This window comes from Mercenaria mercenaria, chromosome 15, assembly GCF_021730395.1.
Source record: "Mercenaria mercenaria strain notata chromosome 15, MADL_Memer_1, whole genome shotgun sequence".
In the NCBI taxonomy this organism is placed as follows: domain Eukaryota; kingdom Metazoa; phylum Mollusca; class Bivalvia; order Venerida; family Veneridae; genus Mercenaria; species Mercenaria mercenaria.
In genome coordinates this window covers 4,601,301-4,623,998 of record NC_069375.1, presented here as the reverse complement: position 1 = coordinate 4,623,998, position 22,698 = coordinate 4,601,301, and the positions used below count along the sequence as shown (strand labels likewise).

Sequence of the window (22,698 nt, the reverse complement as noted above, 5' to 3'; positions counted from 1 at the left end):
AACACTAACAAAACATTGCTAACGAAATACCAACAAAACATGATATGCAAATTAGGCTTATACAAAACACTAACAGAATACTTAATGTTTTATTAGTGTTTCATTATATGAGCTAAAGAAAACACTAACAAAACACTGCTAACAAAATACCAACAAAACATATGATATGCAAAAGAGCAAGGTTACAAATTTAAACAAAACACTAACAAAATATTTTATGTTTTTTAGTGTTTCATTACCTGTGCTGACAAAATACCATAAGCAAAACATATTATTATTTACATGCATGAAACAAATTTATATATGAGCCGTGCCAGGAGAAAACCAACATATTGGCTTTGCGATCAGCATGGATACAGACCAGCCTGCGCATCAGCTTGATTTGGTCAGGATCCATGCTGTTCGCTTTCAAATGCTACTGCAACCATAGAAACCATTAGTGAACAGCATGGATCCTGACCGGACTGTGTGGATGCAAGAAAAAGTATACACACAATATGGTGCTAAAATGTCACCATTTTCTACTCAGTTCCAAGGTCATTGAAGTATATTGATCAGTATTTTCCACTTTTTGCCATGGCTTCTTTCAACAACATTCTGATGTATAGTCAGTGTAAGATATGCTATTACTTTCAATTGAATGTCACTATTGGTTGAGAAATTTTCTGTAAATGGTAGCCATCATCAATGTAAAATGCCACAGTTTTTACTAACTGCCACAAAGCCACTGTCACCATTCGTCTCACTGCAAAACCTGAAGATGTAATAAACCAAGAGATATTAAACCATAAAAGCAGTTTCTTCATTAGTTTTTTTTTGTTTTGTTTTAATATAGTTTCAAAATTAAATTATCATACATAGTAATATCTGGTATTCAAAATAGTGCATCTTTATGATACAGGCAACACTGCAGATTTAATCCAGTAACAACTGTAGCATTACTTGTTATACTTTCAAGAAACTTATTTTTTTGAATTGGATTTCAAATGTTGATAAGGTTCCAGCGATGGCAGACAGATATTCAATGATTTGGGAAAATGATTAATAGATTGGACTTATGCATTGCTATTACCATTACCATATTGTTATAATAAATAGTAACTTAGTTTGATTTCTGCCAGTTACCTGCACTTACACCTCAAGTTGTGATTGCTTAATATGGTATTTTTAATTATTATTATATATTGATTTGGACTTGATATATAGGAGATAATTATAAAACCTGCCATGAGTTTGCTGGAAATAAGTTTTAAAATTGATCTATTAAGTCATGTTCAGGATTTTTTTTTTCAATTGTTCACATTCATTTAAACATACAACTACGGTATTGGTAGTGTATACATGTATATAGTAATATATAATGCCAGTATATATACTTACATGTTTTTGAACCTTCTTTTCAACACAATACGTTGATAAGGTCCCAATTCATTCATGTGTGCCATACTTAATATACACATATGGTGCTATACCTGAAAATATATATTTAGTGTTAAAACATAAAATGTTCATAAAAACATTTGGTTTATTATTGGGTATGTCAATAAACAAAAATTTAAACTGTATATATTGTGATGATGGGGTCAAAACTGTCACTAGTTCTACCAACTGTATAGCAAATAGAGAGCTACATTTATTCTTATTACATTATACTCTTTAATAGATTAAAAGAATTATCTGGATGAACATGATTAAATTAATAAATTTAATTACCCCAATCTTATAAAATAAACAATATGAGCCGTGCCATGAGAAAACCAACATAGTGGCTGGTTTTCTCATGGCGTGGCTCATATAATCATTTATAACAGCAAGTATCATTTACTTTAACATAAATGTGTGCAACACCAATAGACTAATTAATAAGTAAAAAACAGGTTAAAACACTAATTTTAGAGCAAAATATTATTTTCTGAATTTACAGACTGAAGTAATTCCAGTGCCATGGTAAGCTGACTGGTAGCATTGTTTACCCTGTAATTGGGGAGGTAACTCTACTGGTTTAAAGTTTTTGTCTCCGTTGAATAATTTCATTTAAAAGTATCCACTTTTCTTTTAGTAAATTAAAAGCATGATAAACTCAAAAATACAGCTGTTTAATTTGCAAAACAGAAGCATTTGAACAAATATAAATATGTGAAGCAAGAGTCCTTTGTGAAAGCTACCCAAATAAAAAGTAAACAACCTGCTTCCAGTTTGAATCCATGATTTATTAGTTACAGGTAATCTAGATTACTGTTGGAAAATGAATAAATTATATTGACTCACCATTTGTATTCTTTTCATCACTCTTAAACTTCCATGTTAAATATAAACTGCACATAGTAAACAAAGAGCTATATAAATAAACTTCTTTGTAGTAAAATAACTCCATCATGCTCTCATAGAACTTCCTGTTTAGATTTGAATTTTTGATATTCTTGGGCAGATGTGTCATTTACAGTCAGCTAATGAAAGATACATGTAGGATGTTGAAACTATTTCTTACTTGAGTAAGATTTTATTCCATTTAGATACACATAAATTTTAAAGATTACTCTGATAAAAAAACCCCAAAAAGTTAAGGATTACTTTTTGTGGTACATGCACAGCCCCCAGAAGTAGTTCACTGGCTTTATTTTCATTGGCTGACCTCTTGGTAAAGTTTCTAAATATAAAGCAGACAAGATCTTATCAGTCTGTGGTAATCTCCTGTTGTGAGATAAGCAACATGTACACTGCAGTAGATTAATTTATCAGCCCTTAATAGCCAGGTGGAAACAATTGCAATATTATATATCTATGCAACTACTGTTAGTGATGTTCTCTTTGGTGTAACTCTAGGAGAAAAAGTAATGATAATTATTTCAATAAATTTTTAATTAGTTCAAATGAACTTTTCTGCAAGGTGCATGAATACATTATAATATACAAGTTGCATTACAATTCATGTTTTAATCCAATTTGTTCTGTTACCTATCTAATTAAGTTTATTGTAGTTATTGGTCATAAAAATACTTATTCATTAAAATATTTTATGTTCACAAGAAATACCTCCCAAAACTTCTGTGACTATAGTTTCCATCACAAAAGCTTTCTAAGTTATTATTTTTCATGCTATTTTCCATTCCAAAAGTTTACTAATTAAGTCCAACTTTCCAAGACAAAAGCTCCTGTTTCTATAAGTCAAATGAGATACCAACAAAATGTAGCATGTACAAATTCAAGTGTAATGAAACACTAAGAAAACATAGTTTTCATTCTCCAAAGTGTAACAAAACATCAATAAAACATTATTGATATAACAAAACATTAACAAAATACTAAACACCTAAAATCCTGGAAGTACAGTATTGGTGTTTTGTTAAATGCTGTACTAACAAAACATCCTAACAAAATATCAAAATATGTTTTATTGATGTTTTGTTAGTGTTTTGTTAATGTTTTGTTAATTTTTTTTTTCGTTTGGGTTATGATCATTTATAAAAAACAAACATCATTTTATGTAATATAACTTGTCTTTCAGAACTACATATTTTCCTGATATGCCTACCTGCATTACAGCTCTGCCATTTTATGGCAGATTTGTGTTATGACATGTTTTGTTGATGGTTACACATAAAAGATATTTTCTTACAGAACATAGTCTGATAAGCAGAATATAAACAAGACACATGCTGTTTACATAATCAAACAAATCTAAATTTAAGTCAAATTTGTGTTACCATGGCAACTCACAATGTTTTGCAACAAAAAATAGCTATTTCTGCAAAGTTCATGTAAAAATATCTTTTAACACAATTATAACCATGGATTAACATGATTAATTCTTGAAATAAAATATATTATATTCAGCCAGTAACAAATATTTTCTGCTATATTAGTAGTTTTCTGTCATTTCTGGAAAAATCCTTCCTACACTCACACTGGCAAGGCAGTTTTTATTGTAAAAATGTTTCCTCCAAATTTTGTGCTTTAATGTCACACATGTTGTAGTTTTGAAACAACTAGGATTCATTCAACAGACATGTTTTAGTATTTCATGCATTCAGTTTTGGAAAATTTATAAGTTAAATTCTGTATTGTTAGAACAATTAGGATAGTGCTTCTCAAACAACTTCAAAGCTGTCATGACATCAAAACTCACTTTTACCCAATATTTCTCACAGTTGACTAAGTTTTACTTTTCCCTGAAACACATTTGTAATTTGAACTAGAATTTTTAACTTTTTCAGGTCATGAGGGCAGGAAACATGACCTTATTTGTGCAATATGGAGTTATTTGCTCATATCAGTATTTGTGACATGCACTCTATTCCACAGGCATGATTTCAGCTGGATGATCAGTAGAACATATTAATTCCTTCTGTTTCATTCCCATTTACATATTCATAGTTCTTTCATCACTACAAAACAAAAATTCATCAACATTAGAACTTCATTTTAATAAGATTATTATAAGGTTACAGAATATAAGACTGTAAAGCATCTTTTTAAGCTTTAAAAGAGAGTCTTTTTGTTTAAAGCTGTCTGAAAGCAGATTTGATTAGTATAAACTCATCCAAGAATCATACAGTATTCATGCAGAAAAAGTAGCTTTTCGGGAATACATAAACTAGCTAAGATTCCTACAGACTAGACATACAATTCATTCAATCAAACTTAATGTAAACACACTGTAAAAATAATTTTGAAAATATGAAAAAATACATACATGATATATTCAATTATTGTATGTCATTACTTATTCACTTCTTAATATATTACACGTATTTGTTGAATGGGTCTATAATCAAAATAATTTCTCTTAAAATGTTATGAATGAAATCATTTATGTTTATGCTACTTTAATGTCTTTATCATTCTTAGAATAGCAGTATAGTAACTGTAAAGATGTATGAAGAAATTTACAAACCCCCATAAAATCCAGCTTGTTGTGTATAGACCTTCCTGGAAAATCATTTCACTGTAACAGTTTAAGGTCATTGCATCAAGCCAAACAATCCTCAGTGGTTGATCTGTAAAATGAAAAAAAAAAATACTGAAAAAGGCTGAAATGTGAGATAAAAATACCCTGGGCAGTTAGCTCAGTACATATTTAGCACAAAGACTGCTATAAAAAGAGTAATAGGTTTGAATTCTTGGCAAGGCTTTCAAAACAAAAATGTATCTAAAGTTTATTTATTTTACTAAGTGGCTTTTAGTCACTTGCCAAGAACAGTACAAAATGGTGAGGAATCCAGAAATAATGGCCAAGTGAACAGTATGCAAATTTAACATGAAAAGCTTTGGAAAAAACTGTCTCTTTCCAAATAAAAACGATACTTATGCCTTGTAGAAGTTTTATGTATGGACTGATTTGACATTACATGTAAGAAATTAGTTGTTGAAGCTGACAATAGATGTGTTTCAACTATTCCTAATCAGTCACTTTCATGGCATGGCTATATTTATAAAATGATCAGGGCTTTAACTTTAATATGTAACTAAACATTATGACTGACTGTTGTAATTTTGTCTGGCACCAGAGTCACAAGGTCTTCATGTAATTGTCTTGCATACTGATTCTACTGAATACTTCTTGTAATTGTCTTGCATACAGATTCTACTGAATAAGAGTCAAAACCGATTTAAACAAGAGCACCGCCTTGCGGGTGCTGACGCTCATCTGATTTTTTTTGTGTAATAGAAATATTGTCCTACCCATGATTTTCTAAGTCTAAAAAGGGCCATCATTCTTGCAAAAAGCAGGATAGAGTTATGTTTCTTGATGTACAGTGTCCACTTATGATGGTGAAAAACTGTTGCATGTTTTAAAGCAATAGCTTTGATAGTTTATGAGAAAAGTTGACTTAAACATAATACTCAACCAAGAAAATGATTTTCTAAGTCCAAAAGGGGCAATAATTATTGCAAAAAGCAGGATGGAGTTATGTTGCTTGCTGTACAGGGTCAGCTTATGATGGTGAACAAGTGTTGCAAGTTTCAAAGCAATAGCTTTGATAGTTTAAGAGAAAAAGTTGACCTAAACATAAAACTTAACCAAGAAATCTGATATTTTCTAAGTCCAAAAGGGGCCATAAATCTTGCAAAAAGCAGGACGGAGTTATGTTTCTTGCTATACAGGGTCAACTTATGATGGTGAACAAGTGTTGCAAGTTTTAAAGCAATAGCTTTGATAGTTTAGGATAAAAGCTGACCTAAACATAAAACTTAACCAAGAAAACAGATTTTCTAAGTCCAAAAGGGGCAATAAATCTTGAAAAAGCAAGATGGTGTTATGTTTCTTGATGTACAGGGTCTGCTTATGATGGTGAACAAGTATTCCAAGTTTCAAAGCAATAGCTTTGATAGTTTAGGAGAAAAATTGACCTAAACATAAAACTTAACCAAGAAATCTGATATTTTCTAAGTACAAAAGGGGCCATAAATCTTGCAAAAAGCAAGATGGAGTTATGTTTCTTGCTATACAGGGTCAGCTTATGATGGTGAACAAGTATTTCAAGTTTCAAAGCAATAGCTTTGATAGTTTAGGAGAAAAGCTGACCTAAACATAAAACTTAACCAGGCAACGCCGACGCAGACGCCGACGCCGACGCCGACGCCGACAACCGCTCAAGTGATGACAATAACTCATCATTTTTTTTCAAAAAATCAGATGAGCTAAAAAGTTAAATTCATGGCAGATTTAGTAAATAAAATATAGTCTACAATATATTGACACTTGTAAATAAAATGTGAACTGCGCTAAATCTACCTCGAATCTGTCATTAGTGTCAAATCCGGGCTATTTTTGGAAAAGATATCGGACAAAACTGTCGATATGAACTCAAATAATATTTTTAACACTACATATCGCTTAAATACTTACTTACCTTGAGATTTGCAAACTGTCATTCTATATACAATCGAAATAAATCATCAAATAATTGTTTTTGGTAGTTTCATTTTCTCTGCGACCTTCGATGTTTACAAATGGCGTGTCGATTCAAAGGGCGATAAATTATCAATCATTTAAAATTTTTAAAGAAACGGAATTGCAAAACACGGAAATGTTTATAAATGTCACTTCATTTTTTTCTTGTGGCAAAGTAGAGTATTATTGAAAACAAGAAATGCATTAATTGCCGCGAACACGTGGTAACGTCCACCATTTTTTTTTTGTGACGTAACTTTAATCGATGTTATCTCAAATGACGTAACGCCGAATTTGGACACAAAATGTCATGGTGCGTCACATTTGTGTCTTCCAGTAATAGTTAATTTCAGGCAACAATCATCATTGACAGAACTGCACCAGAACTAGATTGTTGTCACAGATGCTCCCACTTACTGACACAATGTGGCTGTATATTACTTGTTGACAATAAGACAGACTAAACTTAAAATCTATCTTCGTTTTTGAGAAATAAAAACTGGAAAAGTTATGTCTGAATGGGGATATTACCAGTTATGCATGATAATTTTTATAATAAGAAAATCACTTCATCAGAAATTAAAATGCCAGCCCTCAAAGAATTTTTATTGTGTATGTTTAGAATGGTACAATAAACTAGAGATGCTTTTGAGAAAAGCGCATGTCTCCCACAACTGCCTAATCACCTGATAGTAGTATATGAGTTATCCATGCACTAACCCCTAAACTGCCTTATCAGACTTTGAGTGCTTTGATTATCAAAAACAAGTTTCAAGGGCCATAATTCCGAAGTGCCTGGGCCGATTTGGCTAGTTATCGAACTTGGCAGAAGACTTATTGGCAAACACATTTTGTTCAAGTTTGGTGAAGATCAGATGAGAAATGTTTAACTTAGAGTGCGACAAGCTTTGTGGCAGACAGACAGAAGTAAATCAATATGTCTCCCACACCACTGTGTGGTGGGAGACATAACTAATGACTTAGACCATTGGAACATTCAAATAGTTGAGAAAGTAGGCAATATTGGTAATTGTGACCCTGACCTTGACACTATCAGTCCCAGATGCAAATCTAATCTTGGTTTTTCTGAAAGTTTTCTTAATCTGTCAAGTTTAAATATAACTTATTGGTTCTTACAAAAGCTATCGAGTAGGCACTGTTTTTTCCTATTTACAGTAATAGTCCTGTTTCAGTTATTTTGACCTAATTTTAAACACAATGTGCACAACTTTACAATCTAGTTAACATTTCTGTAAAGTTTCAATGTTCTCCAGGTCATATACACAAGTTTGAAAATGTAATAATGTAGAAAATACAAAAACAAAAGCAAATAAAATCACAACTATTTGCTTACATAGTGTTTGGTCTACAAATTTAATATCAGATCAAAGACATACACTCATTCTATGACAAAACTTACATGTAGGTTCAAGTCTGGCATCAAGATGGAAGCTGTCTGGGCTATGGTCACCGGTGTCATTAACTTGTAATCGAATACGCTTGTTTGAACTCTTCCCAAGAATGTCTGGAATAATACAGAAACTTCAAATCTTGTACATCATTACAACTATAAAACAGTTTAAAATTATTTGAAAAAACACACTGCTTACTTATAGTATCAGTAAATGCTCGTTTCTGTTTTGTAAAGGATATGATGAGACTGAATAGAGCAGAACCTTGAAAATGCAAGCAAGAGTTAATTATGCTATTGTTTTTGTTGAGTATTCAAGGAGAGTGGATGATATAAAAGAATTAACCAAGCAATTAAAATTTTCTTTGTACAAAACAGGCCAAAATTATGATAATAATTACGATAATATGAAAGTGAGAGTTCTTGGCCTATATACTGAACTAATAGTTAAAACAAGTGTACAAAGTTTGAAAGTCACAACTCTTACAGTATTCAAGAAAAAGAGTGCTAGACTGTCACAAAATACGCCCGTTATCGAACTTGGCCTAATTCAAGGGGCATAATCCAAGAGTGCCTGGGGCAATTTGGGTGGTTATCGTACTTGGCCGAGATATTATGGCCACAAACATTGTCAGCAAGTTTGGTGAAGATCGGATGAAAACTGTTTGGCTGAGTGCGGATACGGCTACATTCGCAGTTTTTTGAGTAATTCAAGGACCATAATCCAAGAATGCCTTGGGCAATTTGGCTGGTTATTAAACTTGGCCAAGATATAATGGCCACAAACATTGTCAGCAAGTTTGGTGAAAATTGGATGAAAACTGTTGGACTTAGAGAGCAGACATGCTCTGGACGCCGCCCTCCCACCTGCCGCTGGCACCGCCAAGGGTATTCACATAACCCACCCCGCTCTTTCAGAGATGGGTGTATAAAAAGTGGACCTCAATATAAATCTTAACCAGTGCTGATAATAAATCACATTAACTACCTTATATATTTTTTCCAAAGTTCAGACTAGCTAAAAAAGTTAAATAATGAAAATAGATACTTGACACTGGTGCTACTTGTTGACAATGCAAGACTAAATAGACTTTTATATTACCCCGAGTTGGGGATGTGATTCAACTCTGGGGATGAGGTGGGTATGGATAATAAAAGCATCATCAAGAAACACAATGCAAAAGAAACTAAAAGAGAAAACAAGAGGACCATGATGGTCCTGAATCGCTCACCTCTTCCCACATGATCCAGTTTTGAGTATGACGTCGTTTTTTCTATTATTTGACATAGTGACCTAGTTTTGAACTTGACCTAGATATCATCAAGATAAAAATTCTGACCAACTTTCATGAAGATCCATTGAAAAATATGGTCTCTAGAGAGGTCACAAGGTTTTTCTATTATTTGACCTATTGACCTAGTTTTTTAAGGCACGTGACCCAGTTTCAAACTTGACCTAGATATCATCAAGATGAACATTCTGACCAGTTTTCATGAAGATCCATTCAAGGGTATGGCCTCTAGAGAGGTCGCAAGGTTTTTCTATTTCAAGACCTACTGACCTAGTTTTTGATCGCAGTTGACCCAGTTTCAAACTTGACCTAGATATCATCAAGATAAACATTCAGACCAACTTTCATACAGATCCCATGAAAAATATGGCCTCTAGAGAGGTCACAACGTTTTTTCATTACTTGACCTACTGACCTACTTTTTGACGGCACGTGACCTTCTTTCGAACTTGACCTAGATATCATAAGATGAACATTCTGACCAATTTTTATGGAGATCCATTCAAAAGTATGGCCTCTAGAGAGGTCACAAGGTTTTTCTATTTTTAGACCTACTGACCTAGTTTTTGACCACACATGACCCTGTTTTGAACTTGACCTAGATACCATCAAGATAAACATTCAGACCAACTTTCATGAAGATCCATTGAAAAATATGGCCTTTAGAGAGGTCACAAGGTTTTTCTATTATTTGACCTACTGACCTAGTTTTTGATGGCACGTGACCCACTATCAAACTTGACCTAGATATCATCAAGATGAACATTCAGACCAACTTTCATACAGATCCCATGGAAAATATGGCCTCTAGAGAGGTCACAAGGTTTTTCTATTATTTGACCTACTGACCTAGTTTTTGAAGGCACGTGACCCACTTTCGAACCTGACTTAGATATCATCAAGGTGATCATTCTGACCAATTTTCATGAAGATTTCATGAAATATATGGCCTCTAGAGAGGTCAGAAGGTTTTTCTATTTTTAGACCTACTGACCTTTTTTTTTTTACCGCACGTAACCAAGTTTCAAACTTGACCTAGATATCATCAAGATGAACATTCAGATCAACTTTCATACAGATCCCATGAAAAATATGGCCTTTAGAGAGGTCACAAGGTTTTTCTCTTATTTGACCTACTGACCTAGTTTTTGATGGCACATGACCCAGTTTCAAACTTGACCTAGATATCATCAAGGTGAACGTTCTGACCAATTTTCATGAAAATCTTGTGAAATATATGGCCTCTAGAAAGGTCACAAGGTTTTTTCATTTTCAGACCTACTGACCTAGCTTTTAATCACACGTCACCCAGTTTCAAACTTGACCTTGATATCATCAAGATGAACATTCAGACAAACTTTCATACAGATCCCATGAAAAATATGGCCTTTAGAGAGGTCACAAGGTTTTTCTATTATTTGACCTACTGACCTAGTTTTTGAGGGCACGTGACCCAGTTTCAAACTTGACCTAGATATCATCAAGGTGAACGTTCTGACCAATTTTCATGAAGATCTTGTGAAATATGTGGCCTCTAGAGAGGTCACAAGGTTTTCCTATTTTTAGACCTACTGACCTAGTTTTTGAAGGCACGTGACCCAGTTTCGAACTTGACCTAGATATCATCAAGGTGAACATTCTGACCAATTTTCATGAAGATCCATTGAAAACTAGAAAATGCTTTTGTAAAAAAGCGCATGTCTCCCCCAATGCAAAGTCCTATAGGCAAGAAGTCAATAGGGGTCAGGAGCGAAAGTCAAAGAGACACTGATGGTTGGCTGCAATAGGGATCATCTACTTAGCATGTCCAGTCATCCCGCTAAATTTTAACACTAGCCTAGTGGTTCTCAAGTCACTGTTCAGGCTCCTGTGACCTTGACCTTTGATCAAATGACCTCAAAATAAATAGGGGTCATCTACTCTGCATGTCCAATCATCCTATTAAGTTTCAACATTGTAGGTCAAGTGATTCTCAAGTTATTTCCAAAAAATTGATTTTACATGAACAGGCCACTGTGACCTTGACCTTTAATAGACTGACCCCAAAATCAATAGAGGTCATCTACTCTGCATGTTCAATCATCCTATGAAGTTTCAACATTCTGGGTCAAGTGGTTCTCAAGTTATCAATGTTCAGGCCCCTGTGACCTTGACCTTTAACGGAGTGACCCCAAAAACAATAGGGGTCATTTACTCTGCATGAACAGTCATCCTATGAAGTTTCAACATTCTGGGTCGAGAGGTTCTCAAGTGATTGATTGGAAATGGTTTTCCATGTTCAGGCCCCTGTGGCCTTGACCTTTAACAGAGTGACCCTAAAATCGTTAGGGGTCATCTACCCTGCATGACCAATCATCCTATGAAGTTTCATCATTCTGGGTCAAGTGGTTCTCAAGTTACTGACCAGAAATGGTTTTCAATGTTCAGGCCCCTGTGACCTTGACCTTTCACAGAGTGACCCCAAAATCGTTACGGGTCATCTACTCTGCATGACCAATCATCCTATTAAGTTTCAACATTCTGGGTCAACTGGTTCTCAAGTTACTGACCGGAAATGGTTTTCAATGTTCAGGCCCCTGTGACCTTGACCTTTAATGGAGTGACCCCAAAATCAATAGGGGTCATCTACTTTGCATGTACAATCATCCTATGAAGTTTCAACATTCTAGGTCAAGTGGTTCTCTAGTTATTGATCGGAAATGGTTTTCAATGTTCAGGCCCCTGTGACCTTGACCTTTGACTGAGTGACCCCAAAATCATTAGGGGTCATTTACTCTTCATGACCAATCATCCTATGAAGTTTCAACATTCTGGGTCAAGTGGTTCTCTAGTTATTGATCAGAGATGGTTTTCAATGTTCAGGCCCCTGTGACCTTGACCTTTGACGGAGTGACCCCAAAATCAATAGGGGTCATCTACTCTTCATGATCAATCATCCTATGAAGTTTCAACATTCTGGGTCAAGTGGTTCTCTAGTTATTGATCGGAAATGGTTTTCAATGTTCAGGCCCCTGTGACCTTGACCTTTGACGGAGTGACCCCAAAATCAATAGGGGTCATCTACTCTTCATGACCAATTATCCTATGAAATTTCAACATTCCGGGTCAAGTGGTTCTCTAATTATTGATCAGAGATGGTTTTCAATGTTCAGGCCCCTGTGACCTTGACCTTTGACGGAGTGACCCCAACATCAATAGGGGTCATCTACTGTTCATGATCAATCATCCTATGAAGTTTCAACATTCTGGGTCAAGTGGTTCTCTAGTTATTGATCGGAAATGGTTTTCAATGTTCAGGCCCCTGTGACCTTGACCTTTGACGGAGTGACCCCAAAAACAATAGGGGTCGTCTACTCTAGCAGCCCTACAACCCTATGAAGTTTGAAGGTTCTAGGTCAAATGGTTCTCCAGTTATTGCTCGAAAATGAAGTGTGACGTATGGACGGACGGAAGGACGGACGGACGGACAGTGCAAAAACAATATGTCTCCTAGGGAGACATAATTATGGCCTCTAGAGAGGTCACAAGGTTTTCCTATTTTTAGACCTACTGACCTAGTTTTTGATGGCACTTGACCCAGTTTCGAACTTGACCTAGAATTTACCAAGATGAACATTCTGACCCATTTTCATAAAGATCCCATGAAAACTGTGACCTCTAGAGATGTCACAAGGAAAAGTTTACGGACGCACGGACGATGGACACCGCGCGATCACAAAAGCTCACCTTGTCACTTTGTGACAGGTGAGCTAAAAATGTACAAAAATGTAAAATACAGTTGTGAAACCTGTGCAGTAGATGTCAGATCATCTTGACTCTGTGAGCAAGTATATAATATATCAGCAGCTAGGTAGATACCAGCTTACATACAGAAACTTAACCTAGTAGGGATTTCCACACAAAAAGCGACAATGAACCAGTGCAAAAACTCTACATCCTCATGAAAATGCAGCAAGTTGATAATAATGCAGATAGGCAAAAGTCATACAAAGAGGAACAACTGCTACTATTTTTTTAATTGACTACAGCAGAATTACTTCCCTTAAACAACAGTTAGCGTGCTAGACTATTTAAAAGCTGGCATTTATCTTGTTCCAAGAGTTATGGCTTTTGTATCATAAAAAAAATCATGATGGTTGTGACAACCAGGAACAATTAGTGTAAGTCTGATTCAAAAACATTTAGTAATACAAGACTTAAACATGGTATCCCAAATAGAACAAGTCAAATGGTTTATCGCGGCCAGAAATTTGTACAAACCGGACAGAAGTTGCGAAATTGTCATTTGTGCAGGAAAGAAGCGTTTACCATAATGTCCAGTACTGGACAGGTATAGTGACCATGCACAGACACAGCCAATTTTCTCAGAGGGGGTCCGATTCCCTGCCCCACCCCCCACCCTGGAAATTTTGAAATTTAGCACTTCATTTTTTGCATTCTGGGACAGTTTTATGGACTAACTTGTTAAATTTGGGAAAATGATAAAATCAAGCTTTCTTGAAGGTAAAATTCTTAGTTTCTTTTAGATAAATAATATGAATTATGTCGGGGTCGTATGTAGCAGCAGCCGCATATACTTTACATGCAGTCCTAATGTTGCCTTTTTCGAAAAACATTAAATTTTTCTTTCCTTCTTGTCTTCTTTCCTTTTTTAAAGATTTCCAGGGGGGTCCGGACCCCCGGTCCCCCCCCCCCCACCTCTGGATCCGCGCATGGTGACATATCATGCTTTCTGTTTATGCAGGTAAACTTGTGTTTGGTTAAATTTCAACAGAGCACAACTGTCTGAACAATGTACAAACTCATTACTGTTTTTTCAGGCAAGGGTGGAAAAAAAGTGGTAGAAAATGAAAGCAGTAACATCTTCTGACGGTTCAAAAATCCCATGTTAAACATACGATAAAGCCCGAAACGCCTGAAAATGTTCCGAATGTAAATCGGGTGAAGTAAGCGCTCTATGTATTTTAAATGTTGCTCTTAAACAAGGGTGGCGGTTGAACTACTAAAAGTACAACAACAGTTAATTCACAACAAATCGTACGGTATGTTTTATAATCAGTAAAGTTAGTCGTATTTACGCTTATGAGACCTGTTTCACCCAAGAGTAAAGAATTCACAGGTCCATCATGAAATATTTTCCCCAGCGCACATATACTTGTCCTATTCAATATGATCGGCCGCGATCAACTAGGGCATAATTCATAAACTATTAGGGCTGAAGATAATGGCCCTTGTGTCATATGATGTAAGTGATGATGAGGAATGAATATTTTAAATCTGATGCAAATCCATTAAGTGATTACAGCAATAAAGAGCATCAAAAATTTAATTAAGGTGTGAATGTGGCTACAGACACATTGACTGCAACATCAATGCCGGGCGAGGAGGAAAGCTCTCCATATACTTCATACAGATGTGCTAAAACAAACTGACAATGTTGAAAAGCAGTCTAACCACAGGAACTGGCTATTTCTGACAGGCTCATTTCCTTAGATGTCTTCTTCTGTGATCCAGATGTCTTTTCTATCAATTCTGCAAGTGCACCACTGTAAAAAAAACACTGGCAATTGTTATATATATATATATATATACTGAAATCAGAAAACATAAAAATTTCATAAATTGTTTGATGAGCACTTCATTCATCAGTTTAAGGCATCACCAGTGGCACAACAACCTTTTATGCCTGTCTCTAATAAACGCAACAATTTTTCCATCCATAGTTAATGTGTGCAGAATAAGCAAAATTAGAAGCATAAAGGTTTTAACTCTACTAACAATAAATTGACAGAAACCAAACCTCAAAATCCCCATGTACATCTGTTTGCAAAAACACTTAACTGTCTTCATTTACTGTAAAAAAGTGCAGCAAAAATAAAGAGTCTGCGTGCCAAACTGCCACAAAAGTAGTCACTGCAGATTACTTTTGACTTTTAAAACTGACTCTACGTAGGCCTAAAAGAAAAATTCTTTGTTTCCAGTAACATGCTCAAAAAAATATGGGTAGGTAGGTTGGAAAAATTTTTTTTTGGATTTTTTTTTTATTAAGCGAGACTTTTCGTAAATTATTTCTATGTCAAACAAGAGCACCGCCTTGCGGGTGCTGACGCTCATCTGATTTTTTTGTATAATAGAAATATTGTCCTACCCATGATTTTCTAAGTCTAAAAAGGGCCATCATTCTTGCAAAAAGCAGGATAGAGTTATGTTTCTTGATGTACAGTGTCCACTTATGATGGTGAAAAACTGTTGCAAGTTTTAAAGCAATAGCTTTGATAGTTTATGAGAAAAGTTGACTTAAACATAATATTCAACCAAGAAAATGATTTTTCTAAGTCCAAAAGGGGCAATAATTATTGCAAAAAGCAGGATGGAGTTATGTTGCTTGCTGTACAGGGTCAGCTTATGATGGTGAACAAGTGTTGCAAGTTTCAAAGCAATAGCTTTGATAGTTTAAAGAAAAAGTTTACCTAAACATAAAACTTAACCAAGAAATCTGATATTTTCTAAGTCCAAAAGGGGCCATAAATCTTGCAAAAAGCAGGATGGAGTTATGTTTCTTGCTGTACAGGGTCAGCCTATGATGGTGAACAAGTGTTGCAAGTTTTAAAGCAATAGCTTTGATAGTTTAGGATAAAAGCTGACCTAAACATAAAACTTAACCAAGAAAACTGATTTTCTAAGTCCAAAAGGGGCAATAATTCTTGCAAAAAGCAAGATGGAGTTATGTTTCTTGATGTACAGGGTCAGCTTATGATGGTGAACAAGTATTCCAAGTTTCAAAGCAATAGCTTTGATAGTTTAGGAGAAAAGTTGACCTAAACATAAAACTTAACCAAGAAATCTGATATTTTCTAAGTACAAAAGGGGCCATAAATCTTGCAAAAAGCAAGATGGAGTTATGTTTCTTGCTATACAGGGTCAGCTTATGATGGTGAACAAGTATTCCAAGTTTCAAAGCAATAGCTTTGATAGTTTAGGAGAAAAGCTGACCTAAACATAAAACTTAACCAGGCAACGCCGACGCAGACGCCGACAACCGCTCAAGTGATGACAATAACTCATCATTTTTTTTCAAAAAATCAGATGAGCTAAAAATGAATACAAATAAGGGGGTTATGACTTTAGAGCATCAGTTAGTCGATTTCTAACATCACTGAACATGTTTAAAGCATAAAAAGTGAAGTTTTGCAACTTTTTGTTAAAAAGTTTTGTTAAAAAGTTGAAAAAAATATTCTCAAAGGCCATAAAAACATTTAGGGTCAAGCCAAAAATTTAGGGCAGGTCGGGATACCGGAAACAAACAATTTTTTTTTTCACCTTATTGAGCAGACTAGTTACCAATTTTCTCAATTTAACTAATTTAAGTGCCATAACCCCAAACGAAAAAACAAAGACTGACCAGCTGTTTATCAAACTTGGCCAAGATGACAATATATAAACATTATGACTGTTAAAATCAACATAAAATATATTAGAAGTGCAAAAGTCAATAAGAAGACACTGAATTATTGCAATTTTAAGTAATTCATACTAGGATAATCTGACTGGTTATCTAACATGGCCAAAATATTGTACCTATGAGCATTGTGACAATGGTCGGAGGCTACTGGAAAAGACTGCTCAAGTAAGATAGCCAACACTGTCTGGGTTTGTTTTTTTTCAATTTTGAGTAATTCAAGGGCCATCACTCAAGACAGACTTGGCCAAACTATTACACTCATAAACATTGTGACCAAGTTTGAAAAACATTGGATAAGAACTGTGAGAGCAGACAACTTTTGTGGATGCTACTCACTGCCCACCAGAGATCCCCTGTGTACCATTTCACATAGGTATGAAAAAGAAAACATTGATTGATTGTATCAGTGTATGAAAATTTATATGGCATGACATTTATACAGAATGTACTCAAATAAAAAGTAATAGGGTAAAGCCTAGATACCCAGAAAGGATACAGTGCCAATTCAGAAATTGTAGAAAGTCAGCCTTAGCTTATACATTAAAAATCTATACACAAGACCTATCCAATGACTATCTTTTCTCGGTATTGCCCTGTATGATGAGCTGTTTCATGCACAGTAGGGCAGTGCATATTGCACCTCTTATCCAACGATTTATGTTCAACACCACATAGTAAGTTCTGAATCTGTGTTTTTTATCAATGTCTAGTAAGTATTGTTACACTAGCTAGTTTCTTTTTATGAACCAAATCTGAGTTTAAGAATTTTTTTTTTCAGAAATAAATCGGGTAATAAAATTATTTCAGTCAATTATTAAGCAAGGGCTAGACTTTTTACCTGTTGCCAGAGGACAACAGACCAATTCTGATTTCTTTCTTTTGGGTTTCGCACAGATTTTCAACAGTAGTTCAGAAGAAAAATAGAACTTCGTAGGAATATTAAGGTAGTTCTGCACAGTCCGATCAAAATTTTTCTACAATGCAGAATTTGGTTAAACCCCGATTTTTCAAAACTTCAGAATATACTTAGAAAATTCAGCAAATAACAAAGATTAAGGGTCCTGTGCTAGATTTTTTGCTAGACTGATTTGAAGGAGTTGGACCCCATGCAAGTTTTCTTAATGGGAGTCTATGTGAAAATCAAAATTTTCACAACATTTTTGCAAATAAAATTTTTTTTACAATTGTAAATAAATATATGGCCTATGATATTGTGAAATAAAATGTATAGGTTTGTGAGTTTGTTTTTGAGGTATTTGCCCATGATTAAAGTGGTCCTCACATTTCAAGCTGGTTTTAAGACATTATTTTGGATTATTTAACATGTCAGATGTTTTAATATCATATTTTAACTTGTGTTGCCATTAAACTAAATTTACTCACGGGTTGCCATTCATTCATAAAATGATTTTCATTTCCGTACGCTTAATCCTGGCTTTATTCTATGTTATCCGGATAAATGACTTTACGCCATCACTTCCGCTTTATCAAACATGTAGAACTGCCTTAATTAAAAGCTCAAAGACTGCTGTAATTGTAACTAATGGATTCATACCGAGGTGGGACTGGAGACAGTTGTTGCAGTGACTTTCCTGAAGACTTAGGAACTCCTTTCTTTCCTCTCAATGTACTCTCCTTGTTAGGAACCAAGCTTGGATCTTTGCCCAGCATCTCTACTATCTGATATTATACACAAAATTCATATTTGGATCTTTTTCACAACAGACTTAATGCCTAAATTTACTTTTATTTCACAGATAATAAAGATTGATCGGGATTGCAATTTCATACTTAACTTCCCATAAGGCTTTAAATTTCATGTTAAAAACAGATGAAAACACCTAGCTGTCCTAATAGATGTTATTCATAATTACATGGTTAGAAAAGCACTACTTTTAGTATTGCACATGAATTTACAGTCAGAGTGATAAAGGGAGGTAATAAAAACACTGAATTCAATAAAACAGTCTCCTATGTTAAACATTATTTAAATATTTGATGAATATTAAAGAAAACAGTTACTGAAAATAGGATTTAACAAGAAACTAATATAATTTATGTTCATAACAAAAAAATGTGGCTGCCACATTATATACAAAAGCATTTATGAACCATTAAAAGAGTACATGTACATATGCGCAATAATCTGTCTAAGGTTTCAAAATTCAGAACACTGCAAGCAATTTACAAAATATTAGGGCTGGGTATCACAACTTATATTGGTACCACAGTACACCATGATATATATTGGTCTGTACCATAGTGTAAACAGGATATTTTTGACAGACTTTAAGGTACATTCTAATATGCTTGTTTCTGTTAAAACACGCTAAGGCTAAAATGACGTCACATAAGTGACGTCAATATTTTTGCTACGACCAAGAAAGAGCGCTACTATATTTTATCTAATGTTTTATATTAAGAGCAAATCAAAATCAAAATAATGTATAGCAAAATTGTGTTTTACTTCAATTAATACACTCAAATCAGTTATACGTCCCCAGAATAATTAACTTGAGCTACGCCCTCATGAAATTATTCTGCAGATGAATAACCTATTTTTGTGCATTTAAATAATGTTAAAACACGGTTTTATCTCACATTATTTCCTAAATATCAATGTTTGGAGCAAAAGAACAGATCTCATTCTGTTCTGATGGTGTCCGAAAACAAAAAACTTAAACTTGGAAAATAATTACTTTTCAGCACTGTACGATTGTTTTTAAGTTTTTCAAAAGTAATTATTTCCTAATTTTTGTGATCACATACTTCGTAATGTGTAACAAAATATACCAGTATACACATAACTCGTAATACAGTACATACTATAATCAATCAACACCTGTAAAACCTGTAACTTAACCTGTAAATGCAAACTTACATCTTGTTAATGTGAAAATTTACCTTTAATCGAAATAAGTTATCAATTTTAGCTAAAAATTGTTATGCAGAGGGACTAATTCCATATGTACACATACATGTAATCAAAACCTTTTTATTTTATGGTCAGAATGTATAAAATTATCAGAAAGTTACAGGCATACTTTAGACATTTTTTTTTACTGAACTGTTCAAGCAGTATTTTATTTATTTTGTTGGGTTTAACGTTGCACCAACACAATTATAGGTCATATTGTGACCCTCCGGCTTTGATGGTGGATGAAGATGCAGGGTGCCCCTCCGTGCATTATTTTATCACGGCTGGGCACATGGGATGAACCACCGACATTCCGTAAGCCAGCTGGATGGCTTCCTCACATGAAGAATTCAACGCCTCTTGTGGAGCCTGAACCCACATTGATGAGGAGCAAGTGATTTGAAGTCAACAACCTTAACCACTAGGCCACTGTGGTCCCTCCATTCAAGCAGTAGTCAGCAGCATACACCAAGTAAGTAATATTGATCATTGACACCTAAATCATGTTTTAGTTTAGTTAGTTCACAAATTAAAACCCGAGACTAGGGGCGGCGAAATCTGATTTTGACTTGCTTGTCCGTTTTTGTCAATTGCTATTTTGTACTTGTCCGTATGATAGTTATATAGTAAATTCTGGTCAAATTTCACTTGTCCGTACAAGCTTTGGGACAACCTGGGCCATACTGACAATTGATTTTGCAGCCCCTGGAGACAGGCCAGTTTTCACTTTAAATTATGCCCAATGACCTATACCTGATCATGAAGAGACTGAGGCATACACATGTTGACAATTCTAAGATAGTCCACACCCATTTCCAGAATAGAAGCCATGTCGGTCTTCCGTCCACGTATGTATGGCAGCAAAACACGTAGCTGATCACAGCTATCCTTTATTCTTTCCCTGAATTGTAAACAAATCAATAAAAAATTCTAACGCTCCCTAAATATTTTTTTGTAATATGGTTTATATTACTGAAAGTACATTTACGAAATTTCTTAAACATTTACAAAATCTATGTTGTTAATTTTTTCATTGATCTTACTTCTCAACCCAATTTCTAAGGTGTAAAAAAAAGACAAGAGCTGTCAGTGGACAGTGCGCTTGACTATTCTCAGTGCTTGATAGTATAATATAAGCTATGAGTAAAACTTTAACATTACAATAAGCATATTCTAAGTTGAAAAGGGGCCATAATTCAGGCAAAATGCTTGATAGAGTTGCCTCCTCCTTTTTACAGACTGGGGTCATGATGGTAAACAAGTATGCAAAATATGAAAGCAATATCTCAATGGACATCGAAAATATTTGGGATGGTACGCAAACTTTAACATTACAATAAGCATATTTTAAGTTGAAAAGGGGCCATAATTCAGTCAAAATGTTTGATAGAGTTGTCTGCTCCTGTTTATAGACTGGGGTCATGATGGTAAACAAGTATGCAAAATACGAAAGCAATATCTCAATGGACTTTGAAAATATTTTGGGAGGTCCTCAAACTTTAACGCTTGTGTGACGCTCACGCTAATGCCGGGGCGAGTAGGATAGCTCCCCTATTCTTCAAATAATCAAGCTAAAAATAGTTTGTTTCCAGTATCCCAACCTACCCTAAATTTCTGGCCAGACCCTAAATGTTTTTATGGCCTTGGAGAATACTTTTTAAGTTGTAAAACTTCACTTTTTATGCTTTAACAAGGCCGGTGATGTTAGAAATCAACTTACTGATGCTCTAAAGGCATATAACCCCCATTTGTATTTATTTTTTGACACAAAAATAATTTCCGAAAAGTCTCCCTTAATAAAAAAAAAATCCAAAAAAAAAATTTTTCTGACCTACCCTAATTTTATGTAGCATGTTACCGGAAACAAAGAATTCTTTTTTTAGGCCTAAGCTACAAAATTACAAATACAAATGTCTACAATTTGCAAACCAACAAAATTTATCAAAAGACAGAAAAATCATTTAAAAAAAACAAAATCACTTCTTTACCCTGTCATCTTGAAAACAAATTTAAAATTCTTATTCATCAACTCTGAACTGCTCTTGCCAATTCAAGCAATTCTTATACCATACAGAATCTTTATAGGGAACTAAATAATGTTAAAGTTATAATCATATTTTTAAACTTCTGTCTAATTTAGTTTGTTAGACAATTTACAGTTTTTAAGATAAGAATGAATGAAAATACCAGTACCTCCTATGTTTCTCTTTACTTGTATGCTCAGTTGATGACTTGCTGCCTCGTTTAACTCCACCATCTTTCTTGTAATTTTCTGCTTTCAGACTGCGCACATCTATAATCTTGTGACTGGAATCATTCTGCATGCCAAATGGTGAGGGAGACCCAATGCCACTATCCATAGAGATGCTAAAATTAAACAAGGGGGCCACAGTGGCCTAAGTCATTGACCTCACCTTAACTATTTGTCCTTGAACATATGCATAACACACTAAATCATTTATAGTGACAACTTTGTTTAGCATAAACTTGTGACCCCTAAAAGGGAGCAAATGCCACCATTTGAACAAATTTGGGAGAGGACCATACACTGATGCTACAGACCATGATTTATGAAGATCCATCAAGCAATTCAGAAGAAAAAGTCATTTAAATGTGGTTTTTTTTTCTACTTTTTAGCTCCAGCAAACCCTCAAAGAGCCAAGTGTCCCATTTTGCATAAACTGGGAGAGGACCAACCAACAAGTGCTTCAAGAAAAGAAA

The 22,698-nt window shown here is 34.6% G+C and overlaps 1 protein-coding gene across 1 annotated transcript in view; it reads right to left on the bottom strand.

Annotated features, from left to right (window-relative positions):
* Nucleotides 1-22,698, bottom strand: part of LOC123559566 (uncharacterized) — a 32,042-nt gene that overhangs the window by 6,581 nt on the left and 2,763 nt on the right. Inside the window, exons 3-7 of the mRNA XM_045351501.2 lie at nt 22,171-22,344; nt 20,731-20,878; nt 18,616-18,740; nt 15,053-15,144; nt 8,316-8,420 (exon numbers count right to left, since the gene is read on the bottom strand). Of these exons, the coding sequence (XP_045207436.2) occupies nt 8,316-8,420; nt 15,053-15,144; nt 18,616-18,740; nt 20,731-20,878; nt 22,171-22,344 (644 nt within the window). The remainder of the gene's footprint in view (nt 1-8,315; nt 8,421-15,052; nt 15,145-18,615; nt 18,741-20,730; nt 20,879-22,170; nt 22,345-22,698) is intronic.